The sequence below is a fragment of the Muntiacus reevesi genome, chromosome 1 (assembly GCF_963930625.1).
Source record: "Muntiacus reevesi chromosome 1, mMunRee1.1, whole genome shotgun sequence".
Lineage (NCBI taxonomy): Eukaryota > Metazoa > Chordata > Mammalia > Artiodactyla > Cervidae > Muntiacus > Muntiacus reevesi.
This window is the reverse complement of record NC_089249.1, coordinates 95,529,203-95,550,943: the sequence shown is the minus strand read 5'-3', so window position 1 is coordinate 95,550,943 and position 21,741 is coordinate 95,529,203. Positions and strand designations below refer to the sequence as shown.

At 54.4% G+C, this 21,741-nt stretch overlaps 1 protein-coding gene across 2 annotated transcripts; it reads left to right on the top strand.

Annotated features, from left to right (window-relative positions):
• The first annotated feature begins 228 nt into the window (after positions 1 to 228).
• Positions 229 to 20,158, top strand: CSF1 (colony stimulating factor 1). 2 transcript variants are annotated; one of them, XM_065907246.1, is made up of 9 exons: positions 229 to 674; positions 3,865 to 3,990; positions 5,256 to 5,318; positions 6,879 to 7,049; positions 10,922 to 11,069; positions 12,260 to 13,281; positions 13,790 to 13,842; positions 14,170 to 14,228; positions 18,025 to 20,158. In XM_065907246.1, the coding sequence occupies exons 1-8, from the start codon at positions 636 to 638 to the stop codon at positions 14,213 to 14,215; spliced, it is 1,668 nt and encodes a 555-aa protein (XP_065763318.1). In that variant the 5' UTR covers positions 229 to 635; the 3' UTR covers positions 14,216 to 14,228; positions 18,025 to 20,158. The 2 variants fall into 2 exon arrangements, with proteins under 2 accessions (XP_065763318.1, XP_065763324.1); XM_065907252.1 differs by having other exon boundaries at positions 235 to 674; positions 13,151 to 13,281.
• The last annotated feature ends 1,583 nt before the right edge of the window (positions 20,159 to 21,741 follow it).

The window sequence follows — 21,741 nt, the reverse complement described above, 5'->3', positions numbered from 1 at the left end:
TCCAGTATTTGCCCCTGCTCTCAGGCCATTTCCTGCTCAGATTTGGGAATTTTCAGACCCAGAGGGAAAGTCCCTCGAGACAAATATTAGAAAGAGAGAGAGAGAGCGCGCGCACCGGATCCGCCTGGAGAGCGCGGAAGGAAAGACCAGGCTCTGTCCAAAATACGCGCGCTGGAGGGCGGGAGGCGGCGGAGCCCGCGTTGCTTTCTTGAAGGCTTTGGCTTTGAGCGCAGCACGCAGGGCGACTGAAGACGAACGGAGAGGACCGGCCCGCTGGGTGGGGGCGGGGAGGCGTTCAGTGGGCCTCCGCAGTGTGTGTGTCTGTGTCAGTGCGCCCGCGCCTGTGTGTGTGCGTGTGTCTGTGTGTCTGGCGCCTGTCCAAGGTGATTTCCCATAAACCACATGCCTCACAAGTCCGCTTAAAAGGCTGTGCCGAGGAGCTGGCCAGTGGAGCCCGGCTAGGGGAAAGTGAAAGTTTGTCTGGGTGCTCCGCGCGCCGCCGCGGGTCCCTCTACACTCCCGGGTCAGCAGCGCGGCCCTCGGCCAGGGCGCGGACTCTGCAGCGGCCAGCGATCAAGGCAGCGAGCAGCAGAGCGAGGGCGGCCGACGCGCCCGGCCGGGACCCAGCTGCCCGTATGACCGCGCGGGGCGCCGCCGGGCGCTGCCCTCCCACGGTAAGCGATCGCCGCGGCGCCGGGCCCGGGCCGGGCTGGGACTGGAGCTTGGCGGCGCGGCGCGGCTCCTCGGAGCCCACTGCCCCAGCGCGCGCCGACTGCCGAGGCTCTTCCGTCCCCCCGGCACCCGGCCCATATTTGCACGCCGACTGCGCGAGGCCCCTCTTGCGCTGGGGCTGGGACCAGAGGCGGCCCTGCAGCTGCTCCTGGGGCTGCGGCACCTCTTTGGGGAAGGGCAGACTGCTTGGCCCATTGCAGGGAGAGGCACGCAGAGCCACCTGCGGGCAAAGGAGAGGGGTTTGCAGTCAAGGGGCAGTAGCTCCGTCCTAGACTCTCTCCACCGCCAAGGGACAGGCGGAATGGCTGTGCGCCTGAGGGTGGCGCCTGCCCAGGGGGCATTCCACACGGGCCATACGCATGCTTCTAGGTCCTGCTGGGGAGTGGGTGCTTCTGAATGGGGAAAGTTCAGGTACCATCCAGTTTATAGAATGCAAGGCAGAAGGAAGGAGCCTGGGCAAGCCACTACTTGTTCCAGCTCACAGACAGGAGCTGTTGGGCATTTGGGTGGCTGGATCAAGTCCGTTTTGTGGGGGATGGGGGTACCAGAGTTGCCTGGTGCCGGCTCTGGATCTTCCTGCAGATTCAGATTCAGTCAGTCGGGTAGCTCCTGGACTTGATGATGGTAGAGGAGGTGGAAGGAAGGTTTGGGGTTGCAGAACTGTGGACAGGGGCTGCGGGCTGTTCACCACTGCCCTGCCCTAACCATGGGCTGTAGCTGGGGCAGCTGCTAGATGGTGCAGAGTGACTCCATTAATGAACAGTAAGTGGTCTCCCAATGGGTTTGCTTCTGAGGAATTCTAGAGGAGAAACCTGGTGTAGGGGGTGGGCAGTGAGAGAAAATATTCAGAGGATAAGGGAGGGAGATTGCAAGTAGGGTGATAGGGACAAGCCCTTCCTTCCACGAGGAGGAAGAGCCAGCTGAGAGAGATGAGATGGGGTTAGGAGGGGAAGTCAGGAAGGGTGAGGTGACGGGCAACAAGACAAATAGGGGCTGGAAGTGAGAAATGGTGAGGAAAGAGGAGGAAGGTAAATGTGGAAGGAAAGAGGCTGATTTTAGACAGGGGCAGCCTGAGGGTCCACTCATGCTAAGGTCTCTCCAGGGACTGTTTTATCGGGGAATTTGGTAGAGGGTGAGAAGCAGGTGAGGATGGGTGGCTGGGCTGAGATGTCCCAGAGTCTCTCTGAGCCTGAAGCAGAGATTCCTAGGGCTGCCCCAGAGGCCAAAGCTGGTGGGTGGGAAGAAGAAAGGAGGGGGGAGAAGAGCCAGCCCAGCCAGGCGTGAGCTAGAGTGTTAACCCTTGGGTACCTGTCCAGTTCCTCCTCTGAGGCCAAGTCAAGGCCCCAGGTGCAGGGGTGGTCCCCTTTGGCCACCTTCAAAGTCAGCCTCCCACATGGTGGCTGTACACTCCCCACACTGATGCCTGAAATAACCTCAGAAACCAGGCAGCCCTTGGGGTTAAGCATTGCCCCCTCCTGGCTGCCCTGGAACATCAATATCTTAAACTGTCAGTGGCAAGTCTGTCTTCCTGAGCATCCCCTTCCCCATGGGCCCTTTCCTCCAAACCAGACACCTGAGGCTTGAAGCCTCAGGGGCAACCAGTCTGGGGCAGAGACATAACTTCTGCATGGCCCAGTTTCCTCCCGTGGGACCTGAACTGCAGGTTCCTGAGGGCTGGCACAGCCATTCCCACCCAGAGTTCCCTCCTCAACAGAGCCCACTGCTCCCTCCATGACTCTTCTCCCTCTTCCACAGTCTCCCTCTCCCAGGTCAGACCAGGACCCTCACCAGACCCTGGTGCTGATCAGCACTGGGCCATCCTAAGCCTCTTTCCTCCAGGCCCCCCTTCCCCCTCCTCTCTCTGCCATCAACTCCCCCTCCCCGCCCCACCTCCCCACCAACCCATCCACCCCCCTCCCCCAACTTTGAAGGTCTTACTGTGGCCCCTCCTCCCTGCAACCTCCCTGGAGCCCAGCCAGGGCTTCTCCTCCCTGGTAAGAGCTGACAAACATTTTAGGCTTTTAGTTGTATGTAAATCAGCATGTTGTTGTGGGCTGTTTCACAGCCTCCAGTGTGCTATTTGTTTGCACTATTTGTCTGAGCATCTGAATTAAAAGGCAGAGCCCAGAACCCAGGAAGGTACCAACCCACACCCCACCTTGACAGCATTTTCCCAGACCTGCCAGGAGGCGACATCCATCTGGAGAGAGACAGCCCAAGGGTCTTTCTCTGCCTCTGGCTGGAGAAGCGGGTACCTAGAGCCAGGGAGAGGGCTAAGCGGACTTTGGCAAGGAGGAAGGAAGTGGAAAGACAGGGTGTCAGGAGCTCGTCCATCACTCTGGGGACAAGTAGCTACTGGCTCAGGGGTTGCTAAAAGAGGGGAGAGGTCTCAGAAAATGTTCTTGCAACGATAAGAGCTGTCAGGCTGGATGCAGAGCCTGATGGAACTCCGATAGACAGGTGCCAGCCAGGGATGGTCTAGAGTTGGCACTGCTGCCTCTGATTAATCAGTTGGGCTCTTTTTGACACACAGCTCCAGGGCTCCAAAGGTCTGTGATGCAGGATAGGTTCCCAGTGAAACTGAGTTTGGGCCCCTGGTTTTTCCATTAGCAGAGCCAGACATGCGTGGAATCAGGTAGCAGGAAGGGCTGGGCCCAGAGAGATGTCTCTGGCTCCAAGTGTGGAAGCCAGCCAGTGTAGGAACATGAACTTGAGAGCAGTGGGTAGCTCCCAAGATGCCTGGCTCAGTGTTTGATGTTACAGAGTCAGAATAATGGGTAGAAGCAAGTCCTGCATTAGAGGAGTTTCCTGTGTGACTGGCATTTAGACTGGTAGACACAACTCCCATGTCCTCATTAGAAGTTCAGTGTGTAGAATGGCTTGGCCTGGGTTAATCTGGGAAAGCTTCTTGGAGGAGATGACATTTGGGTTGTTATCAAGGGAGAGCAGGGGTGTGCATGGTTCTTAGGAAATCTTGAGGAAGGTGGCTTTGGGAATGGTGTATTCTGGGATGAGAGGCCGAGCCTGTAGCACTGTAAGTCTGAGGTCCTTGTTTTTCCATCCTCAGCAGGGCAGGGTGGTTCCTGGGGAGTGTGAGAGAGCTGGGGAAAAATGATGCCCTCTCTATCACAGACATGGCTGGGCCCTCTGCTGCTGCTGCTGGCCTGTCTCCTGGTGAGCAGTGTTGCTACCGAGGAGGTGTCGGAGAACTGTAGCCACATGATTGGGAACGGACACCTGCTGTTCCTGCAGCAACTGGTGAGTGTGTGGTCCTCCCTACCCCAGGTTCTCCCCACTGGGGAAATGGAGGCAGGGAACAGGGCCAAAAAGAGGGGTTGTAGGCAAAGGAGGACGGCCGTGCAGGATGTGGCTTGTGGCTCCCAGTAGCTCCACAGATGATGTTCTTCTCATCGACCTTCTAAAGGTCAATGCCTCTGACCCCACCCCCACCCCCAATCCTGAAGCCCTTTCCAGCTCTCCTGCAGGCGGGGGACAGGGTGGGCTTCTAGCTGGTTGCCTGGGCTAACTATGGCCTAGAATGTCCATCAAGGACTCTGAAAAGGCTTGTAAAGCCTGCTCTCCCTTGATGGGATGCTTCCCTTCAGGAGCCAGCCCAGTCTGCCTTCTGTGTCCAAATGTTGCCTCTAGCTCCTGGACTCCCAGATGTGCCGCCAGCCTGGCACCAGGGCCTCAGCCAGGTTTGGAAGGGAGGCTCCCAGCTGACTCCCAGCCCTACCCCGACACTTCCCTGGCTCTTGCCCGAACCCTGGGGCTGGGATGGCCTGCTCACCCGGGCCTTGAAGGAGCCCATGCCTCACCCTCATCAGGCCAGCAGAGATGTCAACAATTCCTAGTGTGGTTCAGCCAGGCAGAATCAGGTTGCTGTCATGGCTGCTGTCCCGCTCAGAACAGAATTTGCCATCCCTCTGGCCAGGAAGGCAGGGTGGAGCCCCACTGGCTAAGGTCAGCTCCAGGGCCTTCAGTTTGGGCCGGTGGGGTGGCCTCCTGTCTCTCTTACCCGCTATGCTTTTCCTCCTGTATGTAGCTGCTGTAGCAATACAAAGTAGACCAAGAATTGCTGCATTCTTTGAGGCTCAGAATCACAGAACCACAGCTCTGAAGGGCAGCAGGGGCTGTAAGGGCATCTAGACCCAGTCCATATATATCCTGAATTCCTAGAGCTTGTCTAACCTCTGCTTAAATTCCTTCCAGGACAGGGAGCTCACTACCTCCCACAGGAGATTATGTCCTCTATGCTGTATTAGACAGTTCTTACTTATAACAAACTGGCATCTGTCAGACTTCACAAAGTAGGAGGTACAAGACCGAGGCTTCTTGTTCTTCTCCATCCCTCCCCTCGCCATATGGAAGTCACAGGTCTTCCCCTAACCTTAGCTCTGTCTTCTCACGTATGGTTGGGGGAGGTGGATGAGGATCAAACCCCAGAAACTCTAGTCCCCATTCTTAGGCAAGCTCAGTGGAGCTGCAGACACCTGCCACCACTAACCTGCTCTCTCTTACAGATTGACAGTCAGATGGAGACCTCGTGCCAAATTTCCTTCGAGTTTGTAGACCAGGAGCAGTTGGTGAGTTATGGCTGTTTACAAAACCCATGGGGCCATATGTATGCACTTACCAGGGTGGGTGTATGTGGGCAGGAGAAATCCTAGAGGTGCTCAGAGTATGCGTGTGAGGACCCCTGGGTGCCCAAGTCTGGGGTGCCAGGGTCCAGGGTTGGTCAGGGTCCTAGGCTCAAGTCCCCTGCTGTGCCCTTCTCCTGGCTTGGCACATGTCAAGGTCTTACAATGTGTCAGGCACTTTTGATCCCGACCGTGTGGTTTACTCATCTTGTTTATGAAAGGTCAGGGGAGAGGGCATAGCTCAGAAGTGGAGGCCTGATTTGAACCCAGGAAGGCAGGCTGTAAGGCCTAAGGCAAACCAATACTTCTTCTAGGTCACATGGTTTGCTTAAGGACGTCACCTCCATCTAACAGGCAGACCAGCAACCAAGGGAATCAGTCCAGCCTTTTCCCTCTTCCTCCTTATCCCACGCCCAACCAGATACCGAGTGATGCTGGTTCCTCAGCATCTCTAGGTTCCGGAGTGCCACCCCATCAGCTGTTTGGACAATTTCAGGAACCTCCTAAATGGCCTCCTCTCCTCCTGTGCGCTCCTCATCCCACCACTGGGGGAGCTCTCTGAACCACAACTTGTTATCTTCACTGCCTTTCCTGAACCCGGAGACCCCCTCACTCCAGGGGAAAGCCTTGGTTGTCTAGCCTGCGTTTACAAGTTCCAGTCCCCATCACACAGTCCAACCCACTCCCCCTTTCCGTGTTCCTTCCTGCCTCCAAGCCTCTGCACATGCTCTTTCTGATGCCTGTAATGCCTTTCCAGCTGTCCCCACCCCAGCTTTTATGCCACATCTATTCATCTTCTTGCCTGATACAAAATCACCATCATGACCAGGGTTTGCTCCCATCTCTGAGCTTCTGCACACCTGACCCATACATACTTCCATTAGCACTGGAGACAAATCTTACTGTCCACGGAGTAACCTCAGTGTTCCACTCACTTGCTCACTCTCACCTCACCAAGCATTTACTACAAGGAACCTATCGGACCAGGTACTAGGAATACAGAGCTAAAGCAGAGTCTTCATTGAGGCATCCACCATCTTTTTAGGGAGACAAAACACTGAGGTTATTCTTTGGACCCTGGGGTAGTCTCCAGTACCCCTGTGGCTGGGAGGATTAGAAGGAACCATATGGTAAAGAGCTTCTTGTGAAAGCAAGCCAAAAGAGGGTCAGAGACAGAAAAAGAGAAGCTTCTCAGAACCCACCCTACCTATGCACCTTCAATCTGAGCTCACCTTTCGGAAATCCAAGCACTACTCTGGTCAGAGTCCACGTTTCCTTCCCTCTAGGAAAGGGAATCAGTAGGGAAGGCAATCCCCAGTAGTGTCAGATCCCAACAAGGGAGAGTGAAAGCCAGCTGGGGGCAGTGTCCTCCGTCTTCTGGAGTGGATGGTCCTCTCCTCAGGAGCAGTGGTAGGGCAGTCTGTCTGGGAGGGGTGCATCCAGCACAGAGCCTGGGCTCCCGAGTGGCATCAGCCCGGTCATAAACTCCAGGTTGTTACTTTCCAGGATGATCCCGTGTGCTACCTTAAGAAAGCATTTCTCCTGGTGCAAGACATAATGGAGGATACCATGCGCTTCAAAGACAACACCCCCAATGCCAAAGTCATTGTCCAGCTCCAGGAACTCTCTCTGAGGCTGAGGAGCTGCTTCACCATGGACTATGAGGAGCAGGACAAGGTAGGAGGGTCCTGGAGCTGGGAGCACTGAGGGAGAGAGGGCAGAGGGCAGCTGCGGTGGTACCACCCCTGCCTGTAAGCACAGAGATGCTCACTGGCCTCACCCCAGGCCATTGCTCACTTGGGCTCTCACTCACGTATTCCTTCCACAAACCTTTTCAGAGGACTCACTATGCAGGAGGGACGGTACTAAGCCTTGCTGATGTTCCTCATGAGCAGGAACTGCATGGTTCCCAGCCTCTGGGAGCTTATAGTTAAGTGAGGGTGGCAGTCACTAGACAAACAATGTCACAAGTAGACAGAATTTTAACCCATGAGGACTATTCGTTCATCCAACAAAGAATCAATGAGTGTCTATTGTGTACCAGATGTTGTTCTAGACTCTGGGAAACAGCTGTGATCAGACAAAATTCCCCACATTCTATGGAGCTTAGATGTGAGGGTGGTGAGACAGTTAACAAAATACATAAATAAAGTAGAAGTAAAGTGGCAATAACTGCATTGCAGAAAGCAAACCAGAAAGTGAAGACCAGAGGAGGTGAGGGAGAGAGCCAGGAAGAAGACGTATGTGGAGCTCCAGAAAAGAGAAATGGGACTTGGATTTAAAAGGCAGTGGGGAAGAAGAGACAGGGAAGGCTTCTGAGTAAAAAGATATTCACTCGGGGTTCAAAGATGAGTAAGAGTTAGGAAGCGTGAAAAGTGGTCAGAGTGTTCCAGAATAGAGAACGCTGGGCACAGAGCCCTAAGTGAGCAGGAGCACACACATTCAGGCCCCTCCCAACGTGGTTGGCATGGCCAAGGCCTGAGAGTGAAGGCAAGAGAGCCACGGAGGTGGGAGCCTGGGTCCCAGCTGGGTGATCCAGATCAGCTGGGTCGAAAAAAATGTGGGATTTTGTTTAAAGCGTGAATGAGTGAAGTTGCTCAATCGTGTCCGACTCTTTCCGATCCCATGGACTGTAGCCTACCAGGCTCCTCCATCCATGGGACTTTCCAGGCAATAGTACTGGAGTGGGTTGCCATTTCCTTCTCCAAGGGACCTAGTCTAACTTGCACTGTGAGACCATTCTGACTGCTGTGCTGGGAAGGGTGTGTAGGGATCAGGGATGGAGGCTGCGCAGCCAGCAGGAGGCGCAAGTCCAGGCGGCTTGGACTAGGTTTGTACAGTGAAGGTGAGGCCAGGGGACACCTTCTGAGTTTAGAGAAAGAGCCAGGGGATTTGGCAACGCATTGGCCATGTGGAGCTGAGGGAAGAGAAGAATGACAATGGTTTTGTCTGCAGCCCATAGAGTTCTGGTGATGCTGAAGTGGGACAGAGCAGGTTTGGGGGAAGGGCAGGAGTTTCAGGCTGGGGCACACTATGCTTGAGATGTTTGTGAAATGACTGAGTGGATATGTTGAGTAAGTCGCTGGGTGTACGAGTCTGGAGTTTGGCTGGTGATTGACAGACGGAAGCAGTGTCGGTCTGAAGGTCATCTGTGAAGCTAGGGGTCTTCATAACATTGCCAACTGTGAGAAGAGAAACAGGCCCAGGAATCTCAGCATTTATTTAGAAGTCAGGCACAGGAAGGGGGCCTGGCAAGGAGACTGAAGAGCCGCATAAGGGGTGGGAGGAAACCCAGGAGAGCGTGGGATCACCGAGCCCATGTCAAAGAGCGTTTCAGGATGGGAAGAGTAGTCACCTTTATCAACCGGGGTTTGAGATGTCAAGCAGGAGAAGTGCTGAAAAGTGTCTGGTGGATTTGGCAACGTGGATGTTGGAGGCAGGTGCCAGAGCAAGTGGACAGAGAGTGAGGAAGTGGAGACAGCACTGTGGAAGAACCTGGCTCAAAAAAAATGTAGAAAAAGAGAGCTAGCTGGAGGGAGGGTGGGATGGAGAGAGGAAATATTTTTAAATAGGAGAAGTATTAGATCTGTGGTTTTTCAGGGTCGAGGTTCATAAGAATCATCTGTGGAGCTTGTTTAAAATGCAGATTCCTGGACTTCCCTGGTGGTCCAGTGGTTAGGACTCACACTTCTACTTCAAGGGGTGTGGGTTTGATCCCTAGTCAGGGAACTAAGATCCTACATGCTGCATGGTGTGATTAATAATAATAATAATAAAAGCAAAAGGAAGTCTTCATTTAAAATTTCCAGTTCCAAAGCAGCTTTCCCTTTAAACAAATAAAAACTCAAATAACTTCTAGTAAAAAAAAAAAACAACACAAAAACTTTTAAATGCAAATTCCCAGTATGTACCCCTAGAAAGTCTGATTCACTAGGTCTGTGGGTGGGCCTTGGAATCTTGTATTTTAGCAAGCCACCTGCCCTGCACATTGCAGGGATGCTGGGAGGTGGGGAGCAGGTGAAGCTAGAGGAGCAGGTCTCCTGAGAAGCTGGCAGAGGAGGGATTCAGAGCTCGGGAGGTGAAAAGCCACTGCCTCGGTTGAGACAGGTAGACACCAGGACATTCTGTCCTTGTTTTCACTGTGATGTATGAGGTGAGGTATGAAGAGCACAGATATTTTGTAAGAAAGACAAGAGGAAGAGAGCTCACCTCCTCCTTACAGTTGCCTTGTCAGGGAGGCAGGCAGGGATTGTCCTTTTGACTTGACAAATGAGGAGGTGAGCCTAAGCTGGAAAGTTCGTTTGGCCAAAGTTGCTGAGTTGGTGAGTAATGAAGCCAAGCCCGGGGCTTCCCATTCCCGCATTCCTCTCTCCTTTATCTGATAAACATTTACTGAGGACCTACTGTGCACAGCCCCTGGGCATCTAGTGGTGCTCTCAAGAACTTCAGTGCCTAGTAAAGCCCATAGTTCTTCCCTGTGCAGCTCAGTTTAAGGAAGGACTTGGGAGTCATCAGCAGGCAGGCTATAGATGCGATGAAGCCATGGGCACAGTGTCTGGGGGCGAGTGGAATGCCAGCCTGTGGAAGTCAGGTGGAGGTGGGCAGTCTAGTAAGGAGGCTGAGATGGAGCAGCTCAAGGGGAGGGAGGAAAACCTGGAGTGTGATGTTCTCAGAGCCCCAGTGGGTGTGGGGGGCCTAGGTCCCATGAGCAGAAGAGAAAATAGCAGCTCAGCAGACAGGACTGGGGCAGTCTGGGCTCTCCTGTCAAGATACACCAATGCCAGAGAAGGACCCACAGCCCCATGGCCTCCTCCAGGCCTTTCTCCTCACCACAAAGGATGCTCTTTCTAAAGGATTAGGGTCTTAGGCTCCACCCACCTCCCCAACATGCCCCAGAAGTTTTCTTTGCTCTGTGTATAAGGTTAACGGTTCTTGACACGGCCAACAAGGCCCCACAGGACCTGGTCCTCGCTGACCTCTCTCCGCTGCATCTCTGGCCACTCTCCTCCTAGATGGCTGTGCTATAGCCTACTCTAGCCTTCTTTTTCATCTTTTAACATTTCCGGTTCTTTCTTGCACAGTCTATTCCCACCACCTGGACAGCTCTCTCCAACCCCACCTCCTTTTCTTGTTAACTCTTTCTCATCTTTTAGTCAGTTCCTTGGGGATTCTCCCAAGCCCTCATTTAGTTCCCATTGTTAAACATGCTCAGATAATTCTTCTTAGGACTCACCGCACTTGTAACAATGCTGGTGACCTGATGGACTCAATGTCCAACTTCGCCAGGGACCACCTCTCTCTCATTCGTTACACGATTCCCAGGTAGTTTCCATATGCCTGGCACATAACTATGTGCTAAATGGAGCCATGAATAAATGATAAATCTCACCACCTCAGGACATAGGGGTCCTACAAACAAGGGTAGAGGGCAGGGAGAAAACAAGAGAAAAAGAAGACGGATGTGAGAAAGGCCAAGGGAGTTTGACAAAGAAGCTAGAGACATGGGACCAGTGCTTATTCTCATCAAGGGGGCTCTGCTCTCCCTCCAGGCTTGTGTCCGAACATTCCATGAGACGCCTCTCCAGTTGCTGGAGAAAATCAAGAATGTCTTTAATGAAACAAAAAATCTCCTTAAAAAGGATTGGAACGTTTTCAGCAAGAACTGCAGCAACAGCTTTGCTAAATGCTCCAGCCATGGTAAGCATGCTGGAAGGGGCCAGCAAGTGTGAGGCTGGGGTAGGGTGAGTGGAACAGAGGTGCACCGGGTTGGGGGGGGGTGACACATCGGGCTGGAGGGACCCCTGGGAGGCAGCCTGGCTGCTACTCGTGCTCCTGTGTGTGTAGACGTGCTTGTTTTGTGTACGTCTGTGGCTTCGTGTACCTCTGAGTGGTCCCAGGCACATGTCTTTTCCGACATGTGTGTGCATGCACCCCTACGTATGTCTGCATGTTGAGGCATCAAGAAGGATCAAGCTGGTGGCTGTGAGACCAGGGAGTGGAAAACGGGGCCCTCTCAGAGAGCCCTGTAGGCATGGCAGCTTTCCCACTGGCTCTGCAGGCTGGCTGAACGTATGGGGGGTTCCGTGGACACAGCAGAGGTTCCATCCGGGAGTCAGGGCTTGCTCCAGGAGCCCTGCTATGAATCACCAGGATAGCCTGGCTCCAGAAGTCCCCAGGATGCCTTGAGTGTCCCCTCAAGGGACAAGATTGGATTTGAAGTCTGAGCATCATTCAAACCCCGGGCAGCGCTGGCCCAGCTGCGCACACATGTACCCTGCATTGTCCTCGTCTCTGCGTCCTGTGCCACATGTACCCGCCTACATTCAACCTTGCTCCCCGAGGCAAGGGCTGAGGCTCTGCGGCCTGCCAATGGCCAAGTCCAGTCTCGTCGCTTCAACCCCAAGGCCTCAAGCCTTGGCCACATGCCAGCCCCAGCCTGCTCCCGCCTGTGGTCGTGGCTGCGTAGCCCCCTGCTGTGCATGAACCCACCTTGCGGCTTTCCAACCAACAGTGTCTTGGGGGCTTGAGGGTGTCTTGTGTTGGAGGCCACTACTCAACATCTTGGCTGGCTATCGTCACCCCTGACTTGGCGTCTGGATCTCCAGAAAGGGCAGTTTTCTGGTCTTCCCTGACCCCATCCCCCAACCTGTGTGTCTAAACCCCACTCTTTGCTCTTTTCCTGCAGTTTGTTCCTTTCTTGTCTAAAGCCTGTGTCATGAGCATTGGCTCCAGTCCTGTCCTCACCTCAGCCCCAGGGCTGAGTTAGGGCCTGAGGGGACCCCCCAGACCCACACCCCCTCTCCATCCCTCTGGGAAAGCTGTGCTGGAGGCTGGTGACTCTATCTCCTCCCCATCCTTCTCTCTCCTTCTCTCTGTGGTTCTTTCAGATGTGGTGACCAAGCCTGATTGCAACTGCCTGTACCCCAAAGCCACCCCTAGCAGTGACCTGGCCTCTGTCTCCCCTCAGCAGTTCCCCACCCCCTCCACAGCCCCTATGGCTGGCTTGACCTGGGCTGACTCTGAGGCAACAGACGGCAGCTCCCTCTTGCCCAAAGAGCAGGCCCTTCGCACAGTGGACCCGGGCAGTGCCAAGCAGCGACCACCCAGGAGCACCTGCCAGACCTTTGAGTCGCCAGAGACCCCAGGCGTTGAGGGCCGCCCCACTGGAGATTCTCCTCAGCCTGGCCCTTCGGTTGGAGCCCCTGTCACTGGGATGGAAGACATTCTTGACTCTCTGCTGGGTGCTAACATGGCCCTGGAAGAGGCCTCCGGAGAGGCTAGTGAGGGTCCTATGCCCCAAGGGGCAGAGTTTTCCTCCTACAGTCTGGGAGGACGCAGGGTCCAGACAGAGCCTGCCAGCCCCAGTCACATCCTCCCAGCATCTTCAGCACTCTCTGGATCAGGAAAGGGGCTGCGGCTTGCGGATGCAACTAGCACACACCTGCCCACACTGGGCCCCATGAGACCCACGGAGGCCTGGAGTCACACACCTGAGAAGACAGACCGTCCCTCTGCCTCGCCCAGAAACCACCAGGAGCCAGGCTTGGCCAAGACTCCAGGACTGCGCCCGCAAGGCCTCAGCAGTCCCTCCGTCCCCTCTTCTCAGCCAAAGCTCCCCAGAAGCCATTCCGGGGGCCACGTGCTGTCCCTTGGGGAGCTGGAAGGCAGGAGGAGCACCAGGGACCGGAGGAGTCCCGCAGAGCTGAAAGGAGGACAAGCAAGTGAGGGGGCGGCCAGGCCCCCGGCCCGTTTTAACTCCGTTCCTTTGACTGACGCAGGCCATGAGAGGCAGCACAAGGAAGCCTCCGACCCCCAGCTCCCTGGTTTTGTCTTCCGCCTGCTGGTGCCCAGTATCATCCTGGTCTTGCTGGCCGTCGGCGGGCTCCTGTTCTACAGGCGGCGGCGGCGGGTAAGAAGAGCCCCATGGGGGAGAGGAGGGCGGCTCGTGGGGTGGGGCAGAGCCTGGGCGCAGGAGCAGGGCAGGGGACGACTTGGGTTCAGGCTGGGTTCTTCAGACTCTGAGAGACAGGAAGTTGATTGAACACAGAGGGTGGGAGGTGCAAGTGGAGGGTTTCTTCAAGAATGGGGAAGGCTCAGGCTGCAAGATCGGCCAGAGGGACGCCGCAGAGAAGTAGGAGACATTCTTCCTGGGCTACAGCGCGGTGAGAACCGGGACGGGAGACGGAGGAGGAAAAGTGATGCTTGTGCAGGGCAGGGCATTCCTGGAGACTTTGCAGAGCTGGGGGTTAAGGAGTCCCGGGATAGGAGCGGCCTCTGGAAGCCCTCTGGCTCTCTGGCTGAGGGAAGACCTGGGTAACTCTCTCATAGAGCCCCAGGGCAGCCCTGCCTGAGGATAGGGCCCCGGCCCCCCACCCTCCCCCAGCTCCTCACTGAGCCAGCTCTTTTCTGCCCCCCAGAGCCATCGAGAGCCACAGATGGTGGATTCTCCCGTGGAGCAACCAGAGGGCAGGTGAGAGTTTGGGGGAGGGGGCTCTGGTAGGCACTGGGAGGGGGGTGCCTGTCTTGGCATCTATTTTCCGTCTAGATTTGGAGGAGACTTTCTGCCTCTTGCTCTAAGGAAATGAAGCTGAGAACAGGATTCGGGGGGTGGGTGGCAAGAAGGAAGCATATCTCTTCTTCCCTAGATATCTGGGATTTTTCCTAATTTCTTCTTAGGGTTAGGCAGTTCTGGTCTCCCAAATCTGAGAGGGCTGGAGCATGTGGGTGAGGGTTTTGGGGTTCCCTCACTCCTTGGCCTCTGCTGAAATCTTATACCAGCCCTATGCTCTGCCCACAGCCTCCTGACCCAGGAGGAGGACAGACAGGAGGAGCTGCCAGTGTAGACAGAATCCTAAGGTAAGATGCTGATCAGGAGCTCTCGCCACTCCTTAAAACTGGTTACACCCAAATTTTCCACTCACCCTAACTTGCTTGTGGTACCACCAACTCCCCTGAGGCTCCCACCTGTGACTCCCTTCTCTCTCTCTCCTACTCCCTTTTCCATCCATCGCCAAGTCTGGCCAACCCTCTTCTCCCCGGGTCCTCAGGTCTCTTATCACAACTTCACTCCCTCCACCTGAGGGCAGGTACTATTAATTCTGAATCAGGCTGTTATTTCTGCATCCAGCTTCGACTTTTGCTGCAATCTTTCATCCCAAAGCAACCACACTGTTTGTGTAAAGTCGTCAGCCTCCAGGGGAATTTCAGCAGCTCTGCATCACCAACCACTTCAACTCAACATTCTCAGCTTGGCTCCCAAGTTCCTCCAGCAGCAGCCCCTCACACACATCTCTTGCCAGCTTCCTCTCTATGTGCACCCTGATTGAAGCCTTCCTCCCAACCAAGACCATTTCTGCCTCCCTGCTTTTAGATCCATGGAGCCATAGAAGCATGGTCCTAGAAGGGCTCTCGGGGGTCATTTGGTCTAGAATCCCACTGCAGAGAGGCCTCCCCTCTCTGCATCCCTGATGGGGAGTCAGCTTGCTTCTGGTTACACACTCTCAGCCACAGGCAAGCTCCTTGCCCTGTCCCAGTAGCACCGTGGGGAAGTCCTTCCTTATTTGAATGTAATTGGCTTCCTGCCCCCTCCCCATCATGAGAGCCTTCCAATATTTAAACGCACGTGTCCATGTCCCCTTTAAGAATTCTCTAGGCTAAGGGTGGCCAAGACCTTCAAACATTCCTTATATGATGTGGTTTTCAGACCCCTCACCACCCTGGTCGTCCTCCTCTGGACACACTCGTTTGTCAGTGTTCCTCTGAAAATGTGACTCTCAGCTCTAGACATAGTGCTCCCTGATATTGTCTGACCAGCTCAGAGTTCAGAGGGACTGTTACCTTCCTTGATATGGACAGTGTTCTTCTATTTGTACCAATTAAGACTGCATTGCTCTTTTGTTTTGTTTTTTTAACCACCATATCATTCTGTTGTCATATGTTAAACTTGTGGTCTATTGAACCCCCTAGTTCCATTTCCCCTAAACCTGCGGACTCTATCCTGTTCTTGGAGAACTTAATTTTTTTTTAAACCAGTGTGCAGGAATTTATATTCATCCTTGTTAAAAACCACCTTGTTGGTTTCAGCCCCTCACCCGAGCCAACTGAAATTGTTTTGAATCCTAATTCTGTATTCACAGTCCTCCCAGCATGTTTCCTGCACATCAGTGAGTGTCTTCTGTTGTCCTCGCCCATGTATTTGATAAACATGTGACTCTTATCACTCCTCACCCCTGGCGCCCCAATTCCAGGCACTCCGCAGCCCTCCTCCCTTCCTTCCCCTCAAACCACAATCAGCCTGCAGGAATCAGCTCTTCCTGATGGTCTCCATCATCCTCTGGTTGCTCCTTTAGTTCCTACTCATCTTTTTTGTATTTAACTTGCTATATTGATTTGCACTTCCTTGGATGTTGTTTATTTTCATACATTTTAAAATCTTTATGCATATGAGTACCCTTAAGGAGTCTGTAAGCCCCTGAAGCACAGGGACTGTGTCTTCTACTTTTTTTGCATTTTTTTTCTACCCTAAGTCCTAAACAGAGAGGGTCTCTTCATGCTTCATACTAAGAACTCAATAGATGTTGACTGATTAGCTCCAGGGCTGACTGGCTGATTGACCCTGGCTGGCTGTCTCTAACTGGCCAGCCTTCTGGTTGACCAGTTAACTAGCTAACTAGTTGATTCTGACTGGCTGACCAACTGGATGGATGACTCTGACCAACTAACTAGCTAGTCACTGCCTAACTAGCTAGTTGATTGATGAAGCTGATTGGCTAGCTGGCTGCTTGCCTAAATTGCCGATTGGCAGGCTGGCCCATTCATGTTTCTAGTCACACCTATGCCAAATGCAAGCCAGCACTTCAGGGCCTTCTAGTGTGTAGAATGACAGGTCTGGGCCACTCCTACAGAGATAGGGTATCTGCCAAATGCTTAAAACCAGGGGAGCCTATTTAGAGAACAGTATCAGACAGTAAAAGCGTCTGCCTACAATATGGGAGACCCGGGTTCGATCCCTGGGTCGGGAAGATCCCCTGGAGAAGGAAATGGCACCCCACTCCAGTACTCTTGCCTGGAAAATCCCATGGCCGGAGGAGCCTGGTAGGCTACAATCCATGCGGTAGCAAAGAGTCGGACATGACTGAGCGACTTCACTTTCTTTCTTTCTTTAAGATATAACACATGTGGAACACATGTGAAAAAGATAACACTTCCCGGGGTCCACCTTGTAGGTAAGGTGGACTCAAATGGGTCAGATGGGACAGTGGCAGGGCTGTAAGAATGAGGCAGAGCCCTCAGAACTGGCAAGCAGAGGATGGAACAGGGTCCCTGGGGACTTCACGGCTCAATGCTGTACCACCCTCTGACTGGTCCCCACCTCCCTCCTTGGCCTTGGCCTTCTGCCTGCCTAATCTCAGGCCCTCCCAAGCTTTCTTCTTCCTCCCCTGAAGATTTCACTTAGAGAGTGATCCAGGGCCAGGGCCACATACAGACCCCTACTTGGATTCTGCCCTAAAGTGGTCTCCAGGCCAGGCAGCAGGAGCCTTAGGGCCAGCTGAGACGGCTGCCCTAATGAGAGGGGGAAACACAGAGGCAGAGGTATAAGAGAGGGACCCTCAGATAGGAAATGTGGACCCTGACCCCTCCACTCCAAGGAACCAAGAAAGAGGGGCAGTGGGCTGGAGCCTGCCCACTTGGTTATTCTTCCCTTCTAGCCCCAGCAGGGCCTGTGGTCCAGCCATACCGAGCATGGCTCATGTCCAGTTTATGGTCTTCCCCGCTTGCCTTCCAGAGCATGGGAATGGGCTAGAAGCCAGAAGCTATGGTCCCATCTTTCCTCCTTATCCATCACGGGTTTTGCTGGTAGGGCCCAGGGATAGTCAGGGAGGGAAGCTCCGCACAGGGTCCAAAGTCAAACTGTTGGATGGAGGCCAGGGGATTTCTGCTCTGGGAACAAAGCGTTCTGAAGACAAGGATGGGGGAAGGCTGGGAGACAGCAGGGCCCTGACTCCTATGCATGATGCAGGGAGGCAAGTCCCTTGGCCCATCCGGAAGGAGGCTGGCTTGCTTAGGGCTTAGCAGGCCAAATGGCAGGGTGGGAGTTTCCTTGTCTGGAACTGCCCCCAATTCTTTCCCTTCAGATACCTCTGCCCTGCTGCCCTGAGTATTGTGTGTGATGACCTCTGTGATGAATGGTGTGGAGTGGGAATGAGAAAATCCTCTTCTTGGCTAGAGTTAGCAGGATTTGCTCTTGATTTTTTTAGACCAAAGATAGTGAGATGGTATTGCCTGGGGTGGGGGGTGCATCTAAGGACAGTCAAGTGCCCCCTTCCCTCCTTGGTAGACCCCTCCACTTGAGTAACGCCCATCCCAACGCCGCTCAGACCTCTGCCAGGCCCTGTTACCTCCCCCGTGGTCCCTAGTTCCCCAGGAGGAGGTAGGAGGTGAGGCCAGTCTGTCCAGCGGCTTGGGCTGCTGCCAGAGAAAGCTGCCCAGGGCCCTTGCGGTGTCTGGGGTGGCGGGGAAGGCTAAGGAAAGGATGGGAGGAAGTCCTGTCTGCAGCAGCCCACAGGAACGCTCTAGCTCACCCACCCATGTCCTCAGCGACCCCTCCCTTGACTCCCACTCAGCTGACAGCCTTTCTTTCTCTCCCCTACAGCTGGGCGCACAGGACAGTCTCTCCATGGGAGGAAATACTGTGGGGACGGCCACCACCACCCCTCCCCAACCATTCTCCCGGGAATGTGGCCTGCCCACCATGAGAGCTCCTGGACTCGGGAGAGCAGGGCTAGACCAGAGCAACCAGGCTGGGGCTCCTCTGCCCTTGACCCTCAGACTCTGGACTGACTAAGAGAGGGCTGGAGGATGCCCCCAACGCTGCTGATATTTATCAGGGGCCCTGGAGGCTCCCATCCGCTTAAGGAAGGCTGCCAAGCCCAGCTGGGGACCCTCTGCCCCTCAGGGGCTGTGTCCTCTACCCATTCCCCTCTAGGGACCCGGCGGCCCACGGGACATGGGAGAGCAGGGTGGGCACTGAGGAATGGAAGAGCCCTCGTGTCAGAGGACCTGCCTGCCGCCAAGGGATCCCATCACTGACAAGCAGGGACTTGTCTCCAGAGAGAGAAGCATGAGATTCACAGGGCGGGACAGCGTTGTTGGATTTCCCGTAAAGGCGTGTAGCCCGGAAGACGGGAAGAGAAGGCCTCTGGGCCTGCTGGTCTGCACTGATCGCCCGGAGCGGGTCTGTACCCTCCACTTGCCTCCGTGCCCTCTGTCGGCAGCCAGGCAGAGAGGGGATGCCAACCCGGCCCTCAGGACCTGCCTGGCCTGGCTCGCGATGCCCAGGGCAAGACCAGGCACTGGCCTCTGCCCCGCCGTCCCCCAGGGCCTGCCAGAGCTCCTCCAGGAGGCCGTGCAGAGCCTCTCCTCTGAAGGAAACCATCGCACTGTGAATACTGAACCTGCCTGCTGAACAGCCTGCCCCATCCATCCCGGAGAGCAAACACCTGTCCGTCCTCCCCCTCCTCCAGCCTCTCCCCAGCTTCCTGCACTGAGCGCCCGAGCCGGCCTCGCCTGTCGACTGAGGGAGCCCCTGAGCCCTGACCTTCTGCTGACCCGGCTCTGACTGCCTGGGATGGATCAGGGTGGGAGAGTTTCCCGGGGCCAGCAGCCAGAGCTGGTCTTTAGGCTGCGTTGTTCACCCAGGTTTCTGCATCTTGCACTTTGACATTCCCAAGAGGGACATGACTAAAGGGAGGGCGAAAAGGAGGGGAGGGACTGACACAGAGAGAGACTACAGGGTGAGCTCTGATGGCAAATAGGTCTTTGAAATTGAGGGCCTGCCCCTGCGGTGTGGCGAGGGGTCGGCACCCCTGACCCCCCCCGGCCGGCCTCTTTCCCTGTCCAGGCCCCTGCTCCCACCACAGTCCAAAGGCTGCTGTCAGCTGACACCTGGGCTGAGCGGTGTCTCTGTCAGGAGCCCGGGAGGCAGTGACCCCCTCCAGCTCTCGTCCCACCCCTCACTAGCATCATCTCTCTAACCAGGTGAGCCAGGGTGGGAGAGGGACTCAGAGAGCCCAGGCAGCCGCTTCCGGTCTGCCTTGAGGGCCTCAGCTCCCTGGACTGGCCAGTGGCTGCGACTCTGAGTTCTGGGCATCAGGTGACAGGCCAGTAGACTGCCCTCAGCCTTTGTGCTACTGTGTCCCTCCTCTCCTGCTGCTCCGGGCCCGCCACCAAGAGATCCTGTTGGACTTGGACGCTGGACCAGGGCCTATGAGCTTCCCTTCCTGCCCTTGAAAGTGAGGGTCCTTTGGTCCCTGCCTGCCCTGTTGCTATCAGTTGAGGAACGGGCAGTGTAGAACTTTCCCCAGGAGGCCCGTTTTCCTAGTCACAGACTCTATATTTGTTACTAAAAACTCTGCATTTAAAAGTGGAAGGGAGAAAAAAAAAAAAAAACACAGAAAAAAACATTCCTCCCTCACTCCCCACCCCTTGAACGTATAGTATTTTAAAGATCAAGAAAGCGAATCCAACCCATCACAGAAACTGTGCGCTCTTGGTGACCCAGGAGCGGGAGGGGGCCCTGCACCCCCTCTGGGTGGCTCCCCGGCTGCCTGCACGGGAACCCTTCTTTTCTCTGAGAAAGTCGAGAGGGAACTTTGGCTCACACACTGTGAGATTTTGTTTTTATACTTGGAAGTGGTTGATTTATTTTATATGAAGTCATTTAAATATCTATTTAAAAAATAGGAAGCTGCTTTTATATTTAATAATAAAAGAAGTGCACAGGCTGCCATGTGTGAGTCATGGAAAAAGTTGCTTTTGGGGTGTGGATGGCAAAAATGGGGGGTGCGGGTGGGGGTGGCCAGGAGCTACTGGGGGAGCTCCAGCTCAGAAAGCATTTTTCAAAATACTTGGGGAAGGAAGGTTGTCTCCAAGTTCCATTCTTGTTACTAAAACCTCCTGCATTATCGCTGTCCCAAACACATTCATCTGCATATCCGTTTAGGAGGAAAAACGGACAAAAACCAGCCAAACCTCATGCCTGGCCACCAGCCTCTGCCCCAGCACGGCCTAGCCCAGCCCAGGAAAACGGCTGGTTGGGCTCTGTCCAAGGGCCCGAGGGCCCTGTAAAGAGGAGGCTCCTTGACCACTGAGCCCTACTGTCCAGGTCCTAGCGGGCTATGAAGTGAATGAGCCCTGTCTGCGGACTGGGAACAAGGTGAAGTTGGCAGAAGGAAAGAGAGCCAGCAAGTTTCGTGAGTGGCCCTAAGTCCTGAGCTTCCTCCTGGAGAGGAGACCAAGGATGCAGCCTTTCAGGGGCAGCAGGGTGCTGGGAAGGTCCAGAGTGACTGAAGGTCCAGCAGAGCCCAAATACACACCCCTGGCAAGACTGGGGCAAGGCGGGGGGTGGGTGGGGGAGCCTCCTCACTGCTAAGAGTACTGAATCAATGGTTCTCAGCCCTGGCTCTCCTGAAACTCACTTGGGTTGTTTCCAAAAAGACTGGTACCAAAGTCCCATCCTAGATCAACGAAATTGGAATCTCAGGCACCAGGCTTCTAAAGCTTTCCAAGACATTTCAAGGGATTCACATGTGATTTAGAATCAGAAGCATGTAGAGCTGCATTATGTGATGTGATGGTTATTTGGGTTTAAATTAATTAAAGTGAAATAAAAGCAGACATTCAGTTTTTTTGTAGTACTAGCCACACTTCAAATTTGAATAGCCACATGTGTCTACCATGTTGGATAACACAGAAACAGAGCATTCGTATCGTCTCCAAAATCACACTGGACAGCACTGCGTGAAAGCTTGGGTCCCCGGACTTAGGAAGCCAAGGTTTTAGGTAAGAATGGGCACCAAGCGAACACGCCAGAAACCAAGTATCCAGGCAACTCAGTTACCTCTCTCTGTGTCCCAAGTCCCCACTACCACCCTGTCTCTCATCATTTCTCTTAAGCTAACTCTTCCCTTTCTACCCAAAGCTCCTCAGAAAAGATTTTTGAAGAAACTTATTCATGTTTTTTTCCTTCAAGTCCCAACTTAGAAGTCACCTCCTCAGAGAAGCCTTCCCAGCCTGACCCAAATCCCGAGGCCCACCCTGGCTCAATTCCCTTCTCCCCTGTGCTCCCACAGACTGAGGGCCTGTCTATTTGTCCCACCAGGCCACTGACCATGACAGGAACTGTGCTGCATCCTTCCTTGCATCCCAGTACCTGAGAGTATCTGGCACACAGTAGGTGCTCAATAGATGTGCATCAAACAGCTAATATTGAATGCATGAACAAAAGTTTAGTAAGGTAAATTCTGGCCAGATTTAATGGTGACCTTTTCTAGGGGCTTTCTTGGTATTAGCCAAATGGAATGTATTTCTA